The sequence below is a fragment of the Rattus norvegicus genome, chromosome 12 (assembly GCF_021556685.1).
Source record: "Rattus norvegicus strain SHRSP/BbbUtx chromosome 12, alternate assembly SHRSP_T2T, whole genome shotgun sequence".
Lineage (NCBI taxonomy): Eukaryota > Metazoa > Chordata > Mammalia > Rodentia > Muridae > Rattus > Rattus norvegicus.
Window position 1 is genome coordinate 28,966,583 of NC_141545.1, and position 16,019 is coordinate 28,982,601.

The window sequence follows — 16,019 nt, forward strand, 5'->3', positions numbered from 1 at the left end:
CTTGGGGAGGGGGTGCACAGAGCCCAGCTTGGTATGTTCTGCTCCCCCAGACAGCAGCAGACAGACAGCTCGTGAGACGATATGAAAACAGCCAGTCCAGGACACCCACCCCCTGGGCTCAGGGCTCACACCAGCCAGCGACCCAGACTGACAAATGATTCAGACACACAAACAGCCGGGTCTGAGAAAGTGCTGGGATGCTAGGTCAGAAACAGGGCCGTGCAGGAGTCAGGGCATCCCAGGGCAGCAGTGGAGGGGAGGGGGGAGGACAAACATGTTTGTGGAAAGGGATTCCTTTCCACACCTGCCCTTCAGCAGCTGCCATCCTCTACCTCAGTTTGCCAAACGGTGTCATATCCCATAGATATGACACTGTGTTTGATTCTTGATGTTTTCCTTTTGTTTTCAGTGACACCAGGGATAGGACCCAGGGACCGGCATATACTACTAGCCAAGATGCTCTACTACTATAGCATATAACCAGCCCCTCAGCAAGCATTCTGTCCCTTAGCACCTCACTGGGAAATTCTAGGCAAGGGCTCTACCATTGAACTGTACTCACTAGGGGAGTCTAGGCAAAGATCTACCACTGAGCCACGCCCCCAGCCCCTCACTGGGGGATTCTAGGCAGGTGCTCTACCACTGAGCCACGCCCCCAGCCCCTTACTGGGGGAATCAAGCCTGGGCTTTACCACTGAGCCACGCCCTCAGCCCCTCATTGGGGGATTCTAGGCAGGGGCTCTACCACTGAGCCACACCCCCAGCCCCTCACTGGGGAATTCTAGGCAGGGGCTCTACCAGTGAGCTAGACTCCCAGGCCTCTATTATTAAACTTTTAAGTCAGGATCTCACTATGTAGCTCAGGCTGGCCTGGAGCTCATAGTCCTCCATGCTGGGGCTAAAGCTGCCTCAGCTTCATGTTGCCATAAGTCCTCACAGAGTGGAATCTGCATTCATACCTTTGCGTGTTTCCACCCCATCTGTCATAGTTTGTCCCATCCTCACTGGTCCCATCTTAGTCTAAACCGTTGCTTTCTTCTGCCAGAGCCACTGGCCACCGAGGGTTATTGAACCATTAAACGTAGCCAATCCAAAAGAAGATAAATTCTAAATGTGAAATCACAGAGGCTTCAAGAGTTAGGACAAAAAAGGCAGAATGTAAAATGTCTTATGACTTTGTATGAATCACCTGCAAAATGATGTTTCAGTGTATTGGTTCGATTATTAAAAATTAATGTTTACTTTAGCTTTCTTTTTATTATGTTAATTTATTTATTCTGTGTTTGTGTGTGCACACCACATCCTGCACTTGAAGGACAGGGGACAACTTCTGGGAGTGAATCTCACTTTCCCTCTTATGAATTACAGGAATCGAACTCAGATCCTCAGGTTTAACAGCAAACCCCTTTACCCACTAAGCCATATTACCTGGCTCTGGGTTGGTTGGTTGGTTGGTTTGTTTGTTTGTTCTTAATTTTATTGCGCTACTAGGATACTTAAAAATCGGAGAGAAGAGCTGGACTAAGTGGCACACACACCTATATTCCCTGTACTCAAAGAGGCTGGGAGAAGAGAATGTCGCATTCAAGGCCAGTCCAGGCTATGTAGTTTAAATGGGTGTCAGGGAATTGAGGACATAGCTCACCTTGGTAGTATTTGCATGATGCATCTCATCCCTATCACCACAAAAAATTTTTAAAAAATAATTATTCACTAGTAATTAAAACCAAAGGGAACTAAGTTTCTTGTGTGACTTCCGGTCATGGGGAAAAACATGTTCTGTCCTTAGATCTCTGTTCCAACTCCTTCTTATTTCCTTTCCAAACCTCGGTATGAAAATTCGTGTTCTTCTACTAACGTAACCCATTAAGTCCGTTTCCTCTGGGATTAGCTAAGGTGAGGCTCTTGCTCATACTAAAGTATGCATGACTGCCAGCAGGAATTCAGTTTCCAGAAGACAGAACAGAACCAGCGTCCTTACTGATCTCATTCAGCGCTGCCTAGGCTAGTCTCAAAACTGGGTCTGTTCCTCTCACCAGACCAGGATCCCACAGAGCAGCGTCGTCCTAACAATGCACTCTATGGACAAGAAAGAAAACCCAAGGCATAACCCCCGGATTCCGAAGGTCCGGTTCCGCGATCCCGACACTGTCATACAGACAGACACGCTAAACAGCAAGGCTCATAAAACAAAGATAAGTTTGGTTGTTGTTTGTTTGTTTTTAAGAAATTGTGGAAAAGAGGCTGGAGTATAGCTCTCCACAGTCGGTGGCTTCTGGCAGTGATACTGTGGCATTCTCCACCTGCATTTCCTGAGTTCTCATTGGTACTCTGTTCAACACAGCGAAACTGGTGGGTCCTTCCATCTGCCAGCCATGGTAGCGACTCACTATGGAGGAAATAAGAGGAAATATCCGAACTGAGCCCAAAGGAATCTGTTCTATGGCTCAAAGAACGAGGTGAACAACATGCCTGGAGCTGGAGACTCAACAACAAATGCTCAGTATCCCAACCTCCGTAGCAGCCTAGGGGCTGGGGAGCCCGGGCCAGTCAGGGAAGGAAGGTTAGAGAGTGGGTTGAGCCGGTCATACAGGGATTGAGGAACAGAGAGTGGTAGTGCATGCCTATCATCCTAACCACTCAAGAGACTGAGGTGGGAGAATCAGGTCTCAAGGCCAAACCTAGTAAGCAAGTTCAAACTGTCTTGGGCCACTTTAGCAAGACTCTGTCTTGAAATAAAATGTTTTTAAAAAGGCTAAGGATGTAGGTCAATCGTGAAGGATCAGCCTAGAATCATCCAGTGAGGGGCTGCCTAGAATCCCCCAGTGAGGGGCTGGGGGCGTGGCTCAGTGGTAGAGCCCCTGCCTAGAATCCCCCAGTGAGGGGCTGGGGGCGTGGCTCAGTGGTAGAGCCCCTGCCTAGAATCTCCCAGTGAGGGGCTGGGGGCGTGGCTCAGTGGTAGAGCCCCTGTCCAGAATCCCCCAGTGAGGGGCTGGGGGCGTGGCTCAGTGGTAGAGCCCCTGCCTAGAATCCCCAGTGAGGGGCTGGGGGCGTGGCTCAGTGGTAGAGCCCCTGCCTAGAATCCCCCAGTAAGGGGCTGGAGGCATGGCTCAGTGATACAATGTCTGCCTCACCAATGTTATGCCCAGTAGAAGAAAAAAACAAAACAAAACGGCTAAAAGTTACCTGAAAGGCTACTGAGGGTCTCTGCACCAGTCACTGATGTTCTTTGAGCCACATAGAACCTGTACGCTCTGTCCCTCCAGCTAGAGCATCAGAGAAGCAGGAGCCCATCATAGACTTTGCCCAAATGACTCTCCTGGGTGCCTTTCCGCCTACAGCGAGCTGGGTACCCAGCGGGCATCAGAGTTTGTCAGTGATCTTGGTCATGAGCACCCAGGCATGCTGGGAGAATAGTTTTTGTAAATGACCTCATTTCCTCATTCACTATCCAGAGAGGTGGCACCAAGCTGAGGATGGCTGAATTTTTGGAATGTTCAAGCAACTGGCTAATGGATGGATGTCAGCCGTGAGTGGCATTCCTCACCTTTGCCTTCTCAGTGCAGGTGCTGCGTTAACGTGCATGGGTGAGCAGTGCAGAGAATCTGGAGCCATGCACCCTTCGCAGGTCCACGGAGCCTCTGTAGCACATGTGGGGCAAGTTAACGCACTGCATTCAAGACACCAAAAACTGGGGCACGGAGCAGGGCCCTGCCCAGCAGCCTGAAGCAAGTCCTCTCTCTATACCTCTCCTGGATCCCCACAGTAAACCTCTCCTGCTGGCTCCAGCTTCTTTCCCAGTCCTGGAATTAATAAAGCTCCAAGCAGACTGTGGTTTGCAAGTCTGCGAGCCAGTTCCTGCCCGCGTCACTACTCCAAGAGGAGTGGGGCCCAGTTCCCCAACAGCACCCCTGCTCTCCTCCACCCAGGACCTGGAGCTCCAACATGGCATAGTCTCTGTCCCCATCAAGGGCTGGGCTGGGGACTTGAGGATCTTGTAATCTGCACACCCAGGGCATCTCCCAAATTAATACACTACGTAAAAGCTATGCACATGCTGTGTATCTAGATGGTTTGTGTTCTCTCTCTCTCTCTCTCTCTCTCTCTCTCTCTCTCTCTCTCTCTCTCTCTCTCTCACACACACACACACACACACACACACACACACACACACACATTTTAGTTTCTCATGTTTTGGTTGTTTTTTATTTTTAGGGTTTTTTTAAGGGTCTCATGTAGCCCAGACTGGCCTTAGATTCACTATGTAACATGGATGACTTTGGACTTCTGGTCCTCCTGCCTCTGCCTCTCAAGCGCTGAGATTTCAAGAATGAACCACTATACCCATCTCTTTTGCTTTTTAAGATCAGGTATTGCAAGGGAGCCCAGGCTAACCTGGAGCTTGCTATATCTCTCAGGCTAGTACCAAACACTCTATCCTCCAGCCATTAAGATGGCTCAGGATGGAAAGGAAGCTTCCTGAATAGCCTGACATTCTGAGTTCAAGTCCCAAGACCTGCTTGGGACCTGCAAGTTGTCCTCTGGTCCCCGCATGTATGCCATGGCACGTGCACACACAATGAGACTAAACACTGTGCCCTCCTGCTCCAGTTGCGCGCGTGATGTGGCCAGCTTTGAGATGATCCTCCTATGGTGTCTCCCTTTTCCAAAATTCTGGTGATGTCTTGGGTGGTAGATCATGGGATGGGGAGAGATTGCCTAAGATCTCAGACTGACACAGTAGAGACTCAGTTGAGCCAGCTACACCACAAACAGGAGCAGAGATTGTAGAACCAGCTTCAGCCATGGTACTGTTGGTACCAAGTGGATACAGAGCACTGCTGGGCCTGGGGCAGAAATGTGTGCCCAAGCTTTCTTTGTCTTTGTGCTCATCTTTCTGGTTAAGGTATGGTTGGCATCAGCTGACGGATGAGACAAGCCTATCCTACAGAGAAGTTGTCCCAGACAACAGAAAGTGCTGGAACTAGCTAGGCGCAGAGGTACACGATCATCCCAATATTCAGGAGGCTGAAGCAGGAGAATCTGGAGTCCAAGGCAAGCCTGGGTTATATGGTAAGACTGTGACCATGTTGGAAGAAAGGGAGGAGGGAAGAAGGGACAGGAGGGGAGGGAAGAAGAAAGAAAGAGAGGAAAGGAGGGGAAAGGAGACAGAAGGGGAAAGGAAGGAAGAAAAGGGGGAAGGAATGAAGAGAAAGACAGGAAGGGGAGAAAGGAAAGAATAGAAGGAATTATGAGGGAAGAAATAAATGGAAGGAGAGAGGAAATGAAAGAGGATGGGAAGGAGAGAGAAGGGGGAGAAGGAGGATAACAAGGAGGAGGAGGAAGAGGAAGAGGAGAAGGAAGAAGAGGAGGAGGAAGAGGGGGAGGAGGAGGAGGAAGAGGATGAGAAGAGGATGAGGAGGAGGAGGAAGAAGAGGAGGAGGAAAAGACACAGGGTATCCAAAAATTAGCCAGGCTCTACCTAAGCCACCAGCCTTTGCTCTCCCACCCCATCCCCAACCCGGCCAACACTGTCAACTTTATAGACTCCTCTACGCCCTGTACTGGACAAGACATCTTTAACTCACCCCTCTGTATCACCTCCTGCAGGAGAAAGGCTCCAGGACCTATGGCCTCGACTTTTTCCTCTAACCAACTATGACCTGTATACAGCAAACAACCATCTCCCTCTCCTGTCCTCCAGTACCCCACATTTCTTGCATACATGCAGGAGTCTGAGAATGACATAATCTTCCCACCCTATCACATTCCCTAGAGCCTCCCAGGGTCCCCATATGCTCAGGGACAGGGTGGCCAGGGCACTGATTGCAAGCTTTCCTGGAGGGCTGTCTCTGCTGGTTCAGCAAAGGCTGCCCCCTGCTGGCCAGCAGAGGAATAGCATCCTCAAGCCTTCCCAGAGCCGCCGGGAAAATCGGTTTCCAGATGTGAGAGCATTGGACAGGTGGTGAACTAGAATACTGAGTTAATAGACAGGGATCCCACCTCCGTGTTCCCTACCAGGCACCTAGGACCCAGTATGACCTCCGTTGGACACCGTGGTTTGCTCAGGGGTGGTGCAAAGCTGTGCCCGTTGGCCCGTACAGAATCAACCAACACCTTATGCAAGGATCATCTTTGAGCCCTAGGGAGACACTAAATACATGGCTTTCACTCCCAAGCCACTCGCTTGACCTCAGCCCCTTGGTCTCTGCAACCATAGACCCTAGACTTATCCAACACCCTTTCCCTGGCTTCAAACAGATGGCTAAGACCTGGTCTCAACCGCAATGAACTAGATCGTATGTCAAGGTCCTTAGTCTGTCCCTAAAATGCCCCATGATGCTATGCCCATCCGATTTTTTTCTCCCAGACAATTTTGCCTGCAGATCTTGAACTCTATAGGCAGGCTCCCTTAGCTCCATCAACCTACCCAACCCAGTTTTGGTTAGTCTGTCTCTAGCCAGGCTTGGGGGTGTCGGGGTGTCTGCAGGCCAGGGTGGGAGCTGAGGCGCGGGACAGCTGGCCTGTGTCCCCACACTGGGCCTGGGGCCCAGGCTGAGGGGCGGGGACCTGGCTACTCCAGCCTTGGCTAGGGCTGGGATTTTTTGGCTGGACTGCCTGGGCCCTCCCTCCTGCTTCCTCTCCAGAGGGCTGTCCTGGCAAAGGCCCCCTCGCACTTTCTGGCGGGAACAGGGCCAGGAGCAAGCAAACAGCTACAGAGGGAAAGCGGGAAAGCAATGGGGGGGAAAGCAGTGCACGCGCGCCCGTCAGTGTGTGTGTGTGTGGGGGGGGTGTGCAGGAAAATAGACCCATGGTCCAGGCAGATTCAGGCTAGGAGGCTTGCGAGCCTGGCCTTTCGTAATTGCCCCCTCCCTCGCGGCCCCCTCCCCCAGCTCCCCCTCCTCCCGCCCTCCTCCCACCCGCCCTCTCTCCCTCCCTCCTTCCCTCACAGCAGCCTACCAGGCAGCAATTACGCTTTGGGGATAAAACGAGGCGCAGAGAGCAGGCTGGGGCAGTCCTCCCCGAGATGGCGGGTCTGACAGCGGCAGTCCCGCAGCCTGGCGTCTTGCTGATCCTCTTGCTCAACCTCCTCCATCCCGCGCAGCCTGGAGGTAAGGGGCCCCTCGCCGGTCCCATGCTGCCCCTCGCTGGTCCCACGCTATCCACAACCTTCGGGACCCTGCCGACCAGGTGGCAAGACTGATGGGGAATCCCAGAGATCGATGAGCCCTTCGCCTCCAGATTCCCCCCACCCGCCGCCCTCTTCAAGGCAGGGAGGGTCCTGGGAACTGTCTCCTCTTGGGAGCCAGCTCCGTGTTAGGGGTCCTGTCAAAGCTACACTCCGCCAGTCAGGCTGGTCGTCTGAGTCACCTGAGTGCTTTCCCAGTGGTGGTGGCAGTTTGCACACCTGTGCACACCTGTGTACCTACCAGCCTGTGGAGAGACAATCTTGGTTTGTCTTTGCTTGGAGATGGTGGGATTCCGTGTGTGTGTGTGTGTGTGTGTGTGTGTGTGTGTGTGTGTGTGTGTGTGTGTTTCAGATCATGTTGCAAGGTGTCAATGTGAGCTTCTGGCCAAGGATGTTCCTGAAAGAAGAGTGTCTGGAAAGGTTTGAAGGTCTGTTCACAAGTCCATTCCTAGACAGATGGTGGTGGAGGGAGGCAACTGTGAAGTTGTCTGATGGGATCACACCTGTGAGCCCCAGCATGTAAGTTTAAAGCCAACCAGACCCCATCTCAAGAACAACTAAGAGAGTTGAGGGAGGATGTCTCCGTTGATGGAGGGCATGCTAAACATTCTCGAGCCTCTGAGCAAACTAGGTGGGCGTGGTGACGCATACCTGTGTAATGGTCATCGGATGATCAGGAATTCAAGGCATCGTTGGCTGCGTAGTGAGTTCGAGGCCATTTGGGCTACATCAGGCTATCTCAAAAAAAAAAAAAAAATCCTGAAGAAATCTGGGGCCCAGGTGTAGGATGTCACTGTGTGTGTTGGTGCCCAGGTGTGTGTGAGCATGTGCGAGTCCATGCCTGTACGAGGGATTGCCAAGGTGGAATACAGGCCAGGGAGTGAGCTGGGGAAAGTGCCCATCTCCTGACAAACAGGGTATGGCGGGTATCAGAGGCTACACTGAGCCTCAAGTTATCGTTTTGGCCATCTGATATGTGTCCTGACCAGGCACATTAGGTTATGGGGGAGGAAGGAGACTGCTCCCAGACGGAAGGTGCATCCGGCTGTGGGGAAAGATGTGTGAGCCTGTGAACCATCTGCTGGGGTCTGGTTTCCGTAAGAGACCTCATTGTCGTGGGAACCTGAACTTGAACTGGGGACTGGAGCTGCAGGGCGGGCGGCGGGACAGGGCTGTGGTCCGAGGCTGAATGGGAGGGAAGAGCCTCTGCTGGGGCTCGAAGCCCACTGTAGGACAGGAGTTCCTGGGCTCAGACAAGACTGAGGGTTGTGGGTAGCAGCAGAAGGACCCTGCAGTGGCCGCAAGCCAGTAGTTAAGAGCAGTGTCACCTGACCCTCCCGCCCCAGATGTGTCTCCTGACATCTGTGCACCCTCCTCCCCAGATGGTTACACTCCTTCAACATAAAGAAACTGTTCGTCTTTACAAATAGGCTGAAGCCAGGCATGAAAAGCCACACCTGACGGACCATGCTATCAAGTTGGAGGGGCAGCCTAAGCTATAGAGTGAGATCTACAAGAAGATTTGGCTTGGCTAATACAGTACTCCTCTAGCGTGCTCGGAGTTCCGTATTCCATCCCTAGCACCACATAAACCAGAGGCAGTGGCTCACACCTGTGGTCCCGGCTCTCAGGAGATGGGAGCAAAGAAGTCAGGAATTTGAGGTCATGCTTAGCTGTATAGGGAGTTCCGAGGCTAGCCTGGGCTTCACGAGCCCCTTTCTTAAAAGGTACAGAAATAGAGCCTGAGATAGGCTAAGGCCATCCGTGGAGGTTGATATCAGCTGGCTTTCTACCCTGGGTCCAAAAAAAAAAAAAAAATGGAGTAGGGGAGATGCCAGGGAATATTGGGGAGAGACAGCCCTGGGGCGGAGTCTTTCTTAAAAGATGGAACAAACCCTCCCCGTGTAGCCTGGGTGATATCACTCCATATTCAACTGCCATCATTCCCTGTGAAGAGAAATCTCAGCTCTGTCCCAGGTGGCCAGAGTCACCGGGTTCAAGTAGGAGGCAAGCGAATTGATGTCTTTCAAGATCTGTTCAGAGTCTGCTGAAGTCAAAGAGGTCAGAGTTTTGGGAGGAGTTGGCCACTGGTCATGTATACCTAGTCCCCCACCTGTCTGGTCCTAGGGGAGCCTAGTCTTCCCCAAGAGGAACATGTCACAGGTAACCGTTTCTTGACTCTGATGAGGGTAATAATAGCATTTCCTTTGAATTCGGGCTTGCTTCAGCCCCTATGTTAAAAGGGTTATATGAGCTAGGTAGGCATGACGGCTCAGGAATTATGCTACAGAGTGAGTTCCAAGGCAGCCTCTGCTATGTAATGGGACTCTATGCCCACCCACCCACCCACCCTCAAACCAAAATAAAGTAAAAGGTCACCAGAAGAAAAAAAAATCAGGCATGACAGCATGCCTGTCTTTTGCCTATCTTAGCATTTTGGAGGTGTAGAGACAGGAGGATCAGGAGTTTAAGGTATCATCTATGTAGTGAATTATAGGCTAGCCTGGGCTACATGAACCCCCTTCTTCGAAAATAGCGTTAAGGGAGGGGCACATTAGACATAAAAGTTCAGTGCTCTCCCTGACACCAGAAATGTTTTCAATATCCCTCCCCTGGTTCATTCCCTGAAGGTTTATCTCAGGAGATTTCCACCCTGATGGGCATGACGGTTGCCCGGGTCAGTGTGTGACCCACGAGGTTTTCCTTTATTTGATCTGTGGAGGATCTCGATTGAGGGAGTTGGGCTCTAACAGCTCCCCAGGTGCCTCTGATGCACAGCCAAGGATTTAGTCCCTTGATCCTGCTCTGTGTGTCTTGCTGGAGCAAGGGACAGTTCACCCACACACAGGAGCGCGGTGGCTTTTGAAAAGCGCCTGGCGGTCTGCTCTGTGCACGCAACAAACAGCTCGGTGAGGTTTTATCTGCTCAATCCAGGCTGCCCCTCTGAGCTCTGGCTTGGCAGAGCCCCCTGCCAGGGCCCGTTGGCCCCGCTCCCTGTGGTCTTTGAACCTCCTGGCAGCAAATCCAAGGTCAAATGTAGATACCAGGCTAAGGCGCCTCATCCGGCTGACTCTGGTTTCCCTGGCTGAAAAAAAAAAAGAAGAAATATTCCTACATTTTAGGGCCCAGCCCCTAAGAATCAGCGGGCTTTGGGGGCAAGGGGAACAGTAGCCACTTGATAGCTGCTGCTGAGATGATAATATGATAATATAATATAAAAATATATCCACTGAGATGACCAGGAGATGGGGAAATTGTAAATTTTCTCTTACAGTGTGGTAAGGGGCTGATAGTCTTTGTAATTTGTTCCTGTCTTTGATTTGTCTGAGGTTTTTTTCATTATTTATTATTGTTTATTTGTGGTGCTGGGGACTGAACCCATGGCCTTGGTGCTCTAGGCAACCCTTCTACCTCTGAGCTGTATGCCCAATCCCTAAGGTAGATTTTTTTTCTTTTTCTTTCTTTTTGTATTTTGTTTGTGTGTTTGTTTTGTCTTGTTGACACAGGGTTTCATATAGCCCTAGATGGTCTCGAAATCACTAAGTAGCTGAGAGAGACCTTGAACTTCCTGAATGCTGGGATCACAGCTGTGAGCCACTGAACATGGCTCTAATTTTCTAAGGTTAAAACACACCTTTGTTTTAGGGTCTCAAATATATAGCTCTGGCTGGCCTAGAACATGATATGTAGGACATATTGGCCTCTCATACTTGCAGCAATCCCCCTGCCTCTGCCTCCCAAGTGCTGGGATTATCAGTGCTCATCGCCACTTCTGACCTCTCAGCCCAGTTTCTAAGGCTTGATTCGCTCTGTCAGAGGCGGATGGTGCATAAACAGGTGACAGAAGGGGAGAGGTCTCAGGGAGGGTACCCCAGAGAATCTGAACATATCTGAGGTTCCCCCTAAGAGAGAAGTTAAGTTCAACTGGACATGGGGATACAGGCCTGTAATTAGCAGGACAAATCCAGCCTGAGCTACATAGAGAGTTCAAGGGGCTAGCCTGGGCTACAAAGAAAGACCCTGTGTTGGAAAGGAAAAAGAAGACAAGAGGAGGGGAGGGTAGGAGTTAGGAGAGGGGAGGAGAGTTAGAGGAGAAGAGGGGAAAGGAGGGGAGAGGAGAGACAGGGAGGAGAGTTGGGGGAGAGGAAAGGAGGGGAGGGGAAGGGAAGGGAAAGGAAGTGAGGAAGGCAAAACAGAGAAAACAATCCAAGAGACTGAGAAGAAATAGGCTGCCAACCAGGAGGAAGCAAGCCCTGTGGAGACCACACAGACGAAATGAGGGCTGATGAGTCTCCCATTCCAGAGGGCTTACAGGCAGGGAATTAAAGGATGTTTTCAGGGGTTCTAGCCCCAGCCAGAGGACTGTTCTGATCCCTACAAGTCTAAGGTCATGATCCTCACATGTGAGAGACAAGATCCGCCCCAGGCTAGCCAGAGGAATGAGCCAGACCCACATAAAACAAGACACAAGTGTGTTCCAAGCCAGCTGCTTGTGGCCGGCTGAGCACTGACGGCAGGAGGAGCCGTGGCGGGTGGGGAGAAGGCAGGACGGAAGTCTGCAGCACAGCCTTGGAGAAAGGAAGGATTTGGAGGGAGGTGAGGGTGTTCTCGGTAGGAGACCCTGCTGGTACCCAGAGAGAGGGTGGGAAGGGGGACCCTGGGGAGGAGGCCTCCATGAGCAGTGTATGGTTTTGAGACAAGGGGCTTGCTGTATTACACAGGCTAGCCTGAGCCTCCCTATGTAGCCCAGGAAAGCCTTGAACTCCCTATATGTAGCCCAGGCTGGCCTTGAACTGCCTATGAAGTGCAGCATAATCTCAAACTCACAATCCCCCTGTCTCACCTCTGAGCACTGGGATTACAGTCATGTGTCATCACGTCCTAGCCATAGAGTCTGCTCTTCTTTGTACATCCGTTGTGTATGTAGCACGGTGGGGCGGGGTCAGAGGACAGCTATGGGGAGTGAGCTCTTCCGCTCCACCATGTGGGTTCTGGGGGATTGAACTCAAGAGGTCAGGCTTGGCGTCCAAGATAATGGCAGGTACTCAGCCTTCCCCAGTTCTCAGTGGAAAGCAGGAATCAAAAACTCAAGCTGGCACCCATGCCGTGCCAGCACCCTTAGTGGCTGAGACTAAAGAATCTCATGTTCAAAACCAGCTTGGGCTACACAGTGAGATTTTGTCTCAAAACAACATTCCAGTATCTGTCGCATCCTGGGTTGGGTGTGGAGGTGGACCACTGTTACTAGGCTAGGAAGCATGGCCGCCGACAGCAGTGGGGAGGTAACAGCTTCCTCAGGACTGAGCCTAGTTACTGGAAGCTTCCTCAGGAAGGAGCCTAGCCACGTGGTATATTGAAGAGCAGGACTCCAAGAGAGAGGAAGTGGGGTTCAGCAAGCTGTCCCCTGAGGCCTTGAGAGGGACACGATCCCTCTGTCTCCCTCACTCATCATTTATTAAGTACCTATTGTATACATGGCCCTAGCCAAGCACTGAGAGAAAACAGGACCCAAGTCACCAGCACTTTCTTTTGACAATTACTCTCTGTGCCAGGTGTGACTAGATCTGTCCTCTTCTGTTTGAATGCGTGCGGCCCATACAAGAGGCAGTGAGCATCACCCCTACATTGTGAAGCGGGGGAAAGGTGGGGCTTGGCTGGGGTTGCGACTCCTTTGGCAGGGTGCGTGCCTAGCAAGCACAAAGCCCTGGGTTTTATTCCCAGCACAGGAATAAACCTGGTGGGGTGGCGGAGGCCTGTAATCCCGGCACTGAGGAGGAGATTGAGTTTCTTGCCTGAGATCACGTAGCTGGTGAGGAGCAAGGACAGAAGCCAGAGGGCTCTGTCCTGGGTGCCCTCACTCTTCAGAGCCACCATGTCACTCCCAGCAGACAGCTCTTGGGCTGGAGGACAGAGAGAGCAGGAAAGGATGTGGAGAAAGGGCGGAAGGGAGAAAGCACGGGTTCTCTGTGTAAGCATGAAGCTCAGAGCTGGAGGCCAGAGCCAGGCAGAGCATCAAAGGCGTGGGGGACCATGTGTGTTTAGCAGCTCAGGATAACACTAGAAGGCTTATTTCCTGCAGACTCACCCCTCCCTGAGTCCCCCAATCCCTGAACAGATTGCTCAGACCATGCAGGCCTGACACGCAATCTCTAGAAGGTCAGGCCGGGATGGGGCACAGACCCCAGGAGGTGGTGGCGCCGGGACTTTAGTACAATCTGCCCATGGCAGCCAGACGTTCCCAACCCTGCTGGGCTGACGAGGCCCAGTGACCAGGCAGGCCCAGCTGTGTATTGTCACTGAGTCTCTGAGGCCAGACACACAGACATCTGGCTAAGAGGTCTCCTCGGTATCACTGCAAAGCTACGTGACTGCCTCACGCCCACCTTATGTCCCTCCACCATGTGACTCTCAGGCTTCCTTCAGCAAGGCAGAGCTGGGCCATGGCGACAAGGTGACTTGTAGAGGTTAGAGGTCACGATTCAATATAGGATTCTCTATTCGTTGCCATGACAACAGCTTGGGGCCAGCATCTGTAATATTCTCCAATGAGAGCTTTGACTGATCCCTAGGGACTGAACTCGTGACCTTGGCTTGGAGTGAACCGTTACTTAGGGAAACTATTTGATTTTTTTCATTCCTGGTGTTCCCACCCCCTCCAGTCCCTGGCACCTCCCAAAACAGCCCTAAGTCAGATGAGCGGAACCCCACCCAAAGAAAACTGCCCAGGGGCCTAGGACACAAATCTCCTCACACTACCCTATCACAGTGAGAATGGCTGACGCCAGGGAGAAGCTGTATCTGCTAACTGTGTCACTGATGACCCAGCCTGCCCTCTTAGAACTGGCTCCAGCCAGGCTGCCCAGCTCTGAGAGAAATCAGTGGGCAAAACAGGTAAGTAGAGGCCCTTGGCCAGAGACCAGCCACAGCCACAAGCAGGGGCCCCTCTCTGCAACAGTGTTAAACCTCCTGCCCAGAGAAGTAGCCTGGGTTCATTCCAGGCTTCCTGTTTATCCAGCTGTGTGGCCCCAGCCACTTCCCTTAACCTCTCTGGGCCTGATTTCAAGCGTGCTGGGCCTGCATTCAGAATTTGTGCCCTTCTGACTTCATTGAGACGCTTTGAGAAGAGCAAAAAAATGCAAAGACAGGTTCATGCCCATGATCCCAGCTACTCGGGAGTCTGGTGTGTGCAGTGGGGAGTGGGGGATGTTCACAAGGTCATGACCAGTCTGAACTACATAGTGAGACCTTGTTTCAGTAAACCAAGAACTGGGGCATGATTCACTGATAGAAAGTCTTTCTAGAATCCCCCAGAGGTAGGGCACCTGCCTAGAATCCCCCAGTGAGGGGCTGGGGGCATGGCTCAGTAGTAGAGCCCCTTGCTTAGAATCCCCCAGTGAGGGTCCAGGGGCATGGCTCAGTGGTAGAGCCCCTGCCTAGAATCCCCCAGTGAGGGGCTGGGGGTGTAGCTCAGTGGTAGAGCCCCTGCCTAGAATCCCCCAGTGAGGGGCTGGGGGCGTGGCTCAGTGGTAGAGACCTGCCTAGAATCCCCCAGTGAGGGTCCAGGGGCATGGCTCCGTAGTAGAGCCCCTTGCTTAGAATCCCCCAGTGAGGGTCCAGGGGCATGGCTCAGTGGTAGAGCCCCTGCCTAGAATCCCCCAGTGAGGGGCTGGGGGCATGGCTCAGTGGTAGAGCACCTGCCTAGAATCCCCCAGTGAGGGGCTGGGGGCATGGCTCAGTGGTAGAGCACCTGCCTAGAATCCCCCAGTGAGGGGCTGGGGGCATGGCTCAGTGGTGGAGTGCTTGCTAACACAGAAGGAACAAAAAAATGTAAATGACAGTTGTTTGGCCAAAGACATTATAGACAAATAATACCACAATCATTATCAATACCTTCATTAAAGCATGTTTGGTAAGCCTGACTAACCAAAGAATCTACTTTCCTCCTTTTAGGGGTTCCAGGAGCTGTGCCTGGTGGAGTTCCTGGCGGACTTCCTGGTGGAGTTCCCAGTGGAGTCTATTATCCAGGTAATATACATAAACTTTCCATGCACCTATATATAACAGATGGACCGTTCATGAGATAGACTATTTTTAAACATTCCTATTACATGTATTTTTAAGGCTTGTATGTGGAGGTCAGAGGACAACATTTTTATTTGGTTCTTTCTTTTTTTTTTTTTTTTTTTTTTTTTTTGGTTCTTTTTTTTCTGGAGCTGGGGACCGAACCCAGGGCCTTGCGCTTCCTAGGCAAGCGCTCTGCCACTGAGCTAAATCCCCAGCCCCTGGTTCTTTCTTTTTAATTCGTTTTGTTTGCTGAGACAGTCTTACTATATATCTATCCCTGGCTGGCTAGGAACTCATAGAGATCCACCTGCCTCTGCCTCTGCCTCTAGAATGCTGGAATTAAAACATGCACCATCGTGCCCAGCTCCAGAGGACAAGCTCTGGGAATCAGATCCTTCCTTCCGCCATGTGGGTCCTGGAAAGGACCTCAAACTGTCAGACTTGGCAGCAAGTGTCTTTGCCCACTGAGCTATTTCATGGGCCAGAGAAGTTATAACACTTAAATTTCTGCCAGCAAAGACCTGCAAGTCAGGCCCACTCTCTGAAGCAGTTAACCAGTCTGAGAATATGGCTCAATTACTAAAGTGTTTGCCTAGCATGTGTGAAACCCTGGGTCCCATCCCCAACACTGCATAAATCAGGTACAGTGGTGCAGGCTTGCAATCCCAGCACACAGGAGGTATGGGCAAAGGGAGAGATATTCAAGGTCCATCCTTGGCTATAGAGAGAGCTCAGGCCAGCCTGGGCTGTGTGAGACCCTGCCTGA

At 51.7% G+C, this 16,019-nt stretch overlaps 1 protein-coding gene and 1 long non-coding RNA gene across 3 annotated transcripts in view; one reads left to right on the forward strand and one right to left on the reverse strand.

Moving 5' to 3' along the window:
* Window positions 1-2,196: 2,196 nt before the first annotated feature.
* Window positions 2,197-7,783, reverse strand: LOC102553484 (uncharacterized). Of its 2 annotated transcripts, none has more exons than XR_015634762.1 (3): window positions 7,431-7,783; window positions 6,961-7,180; window positions 2,197-2,389 (listed from the first exon to the last, which is right to left on the reverse strand). It is a non-coding gene; the product is annotated as an uncharacterized LOC102553484 (long non-coding RNA). The 2 variants fall into 2 exon arrangements; XR_015634763.1 differs by lacking the exon at window positions 7,431-7,783 and adding an exon at window positions 3,548-3,641 and having other exon boundaries at window positions 6,961-7,167.
* Eln (elastin) overlaps window positions 7,023-16,019 on the forward strand; it is a 43,695-nt gene continuing 34,698 nt past the window's right edge. The window contains 2 exon segments of the mRNA NM_012722.1: window positions 7,023-7,112; window positions 15,140-15,214. Coding sequence (NP_036854.1) covers window positions 7,028-7,112; window positions 15,140-15,214 — 160 coding nt within the window. The 5' untranslated portion in view covers window positions 7,023-7,027.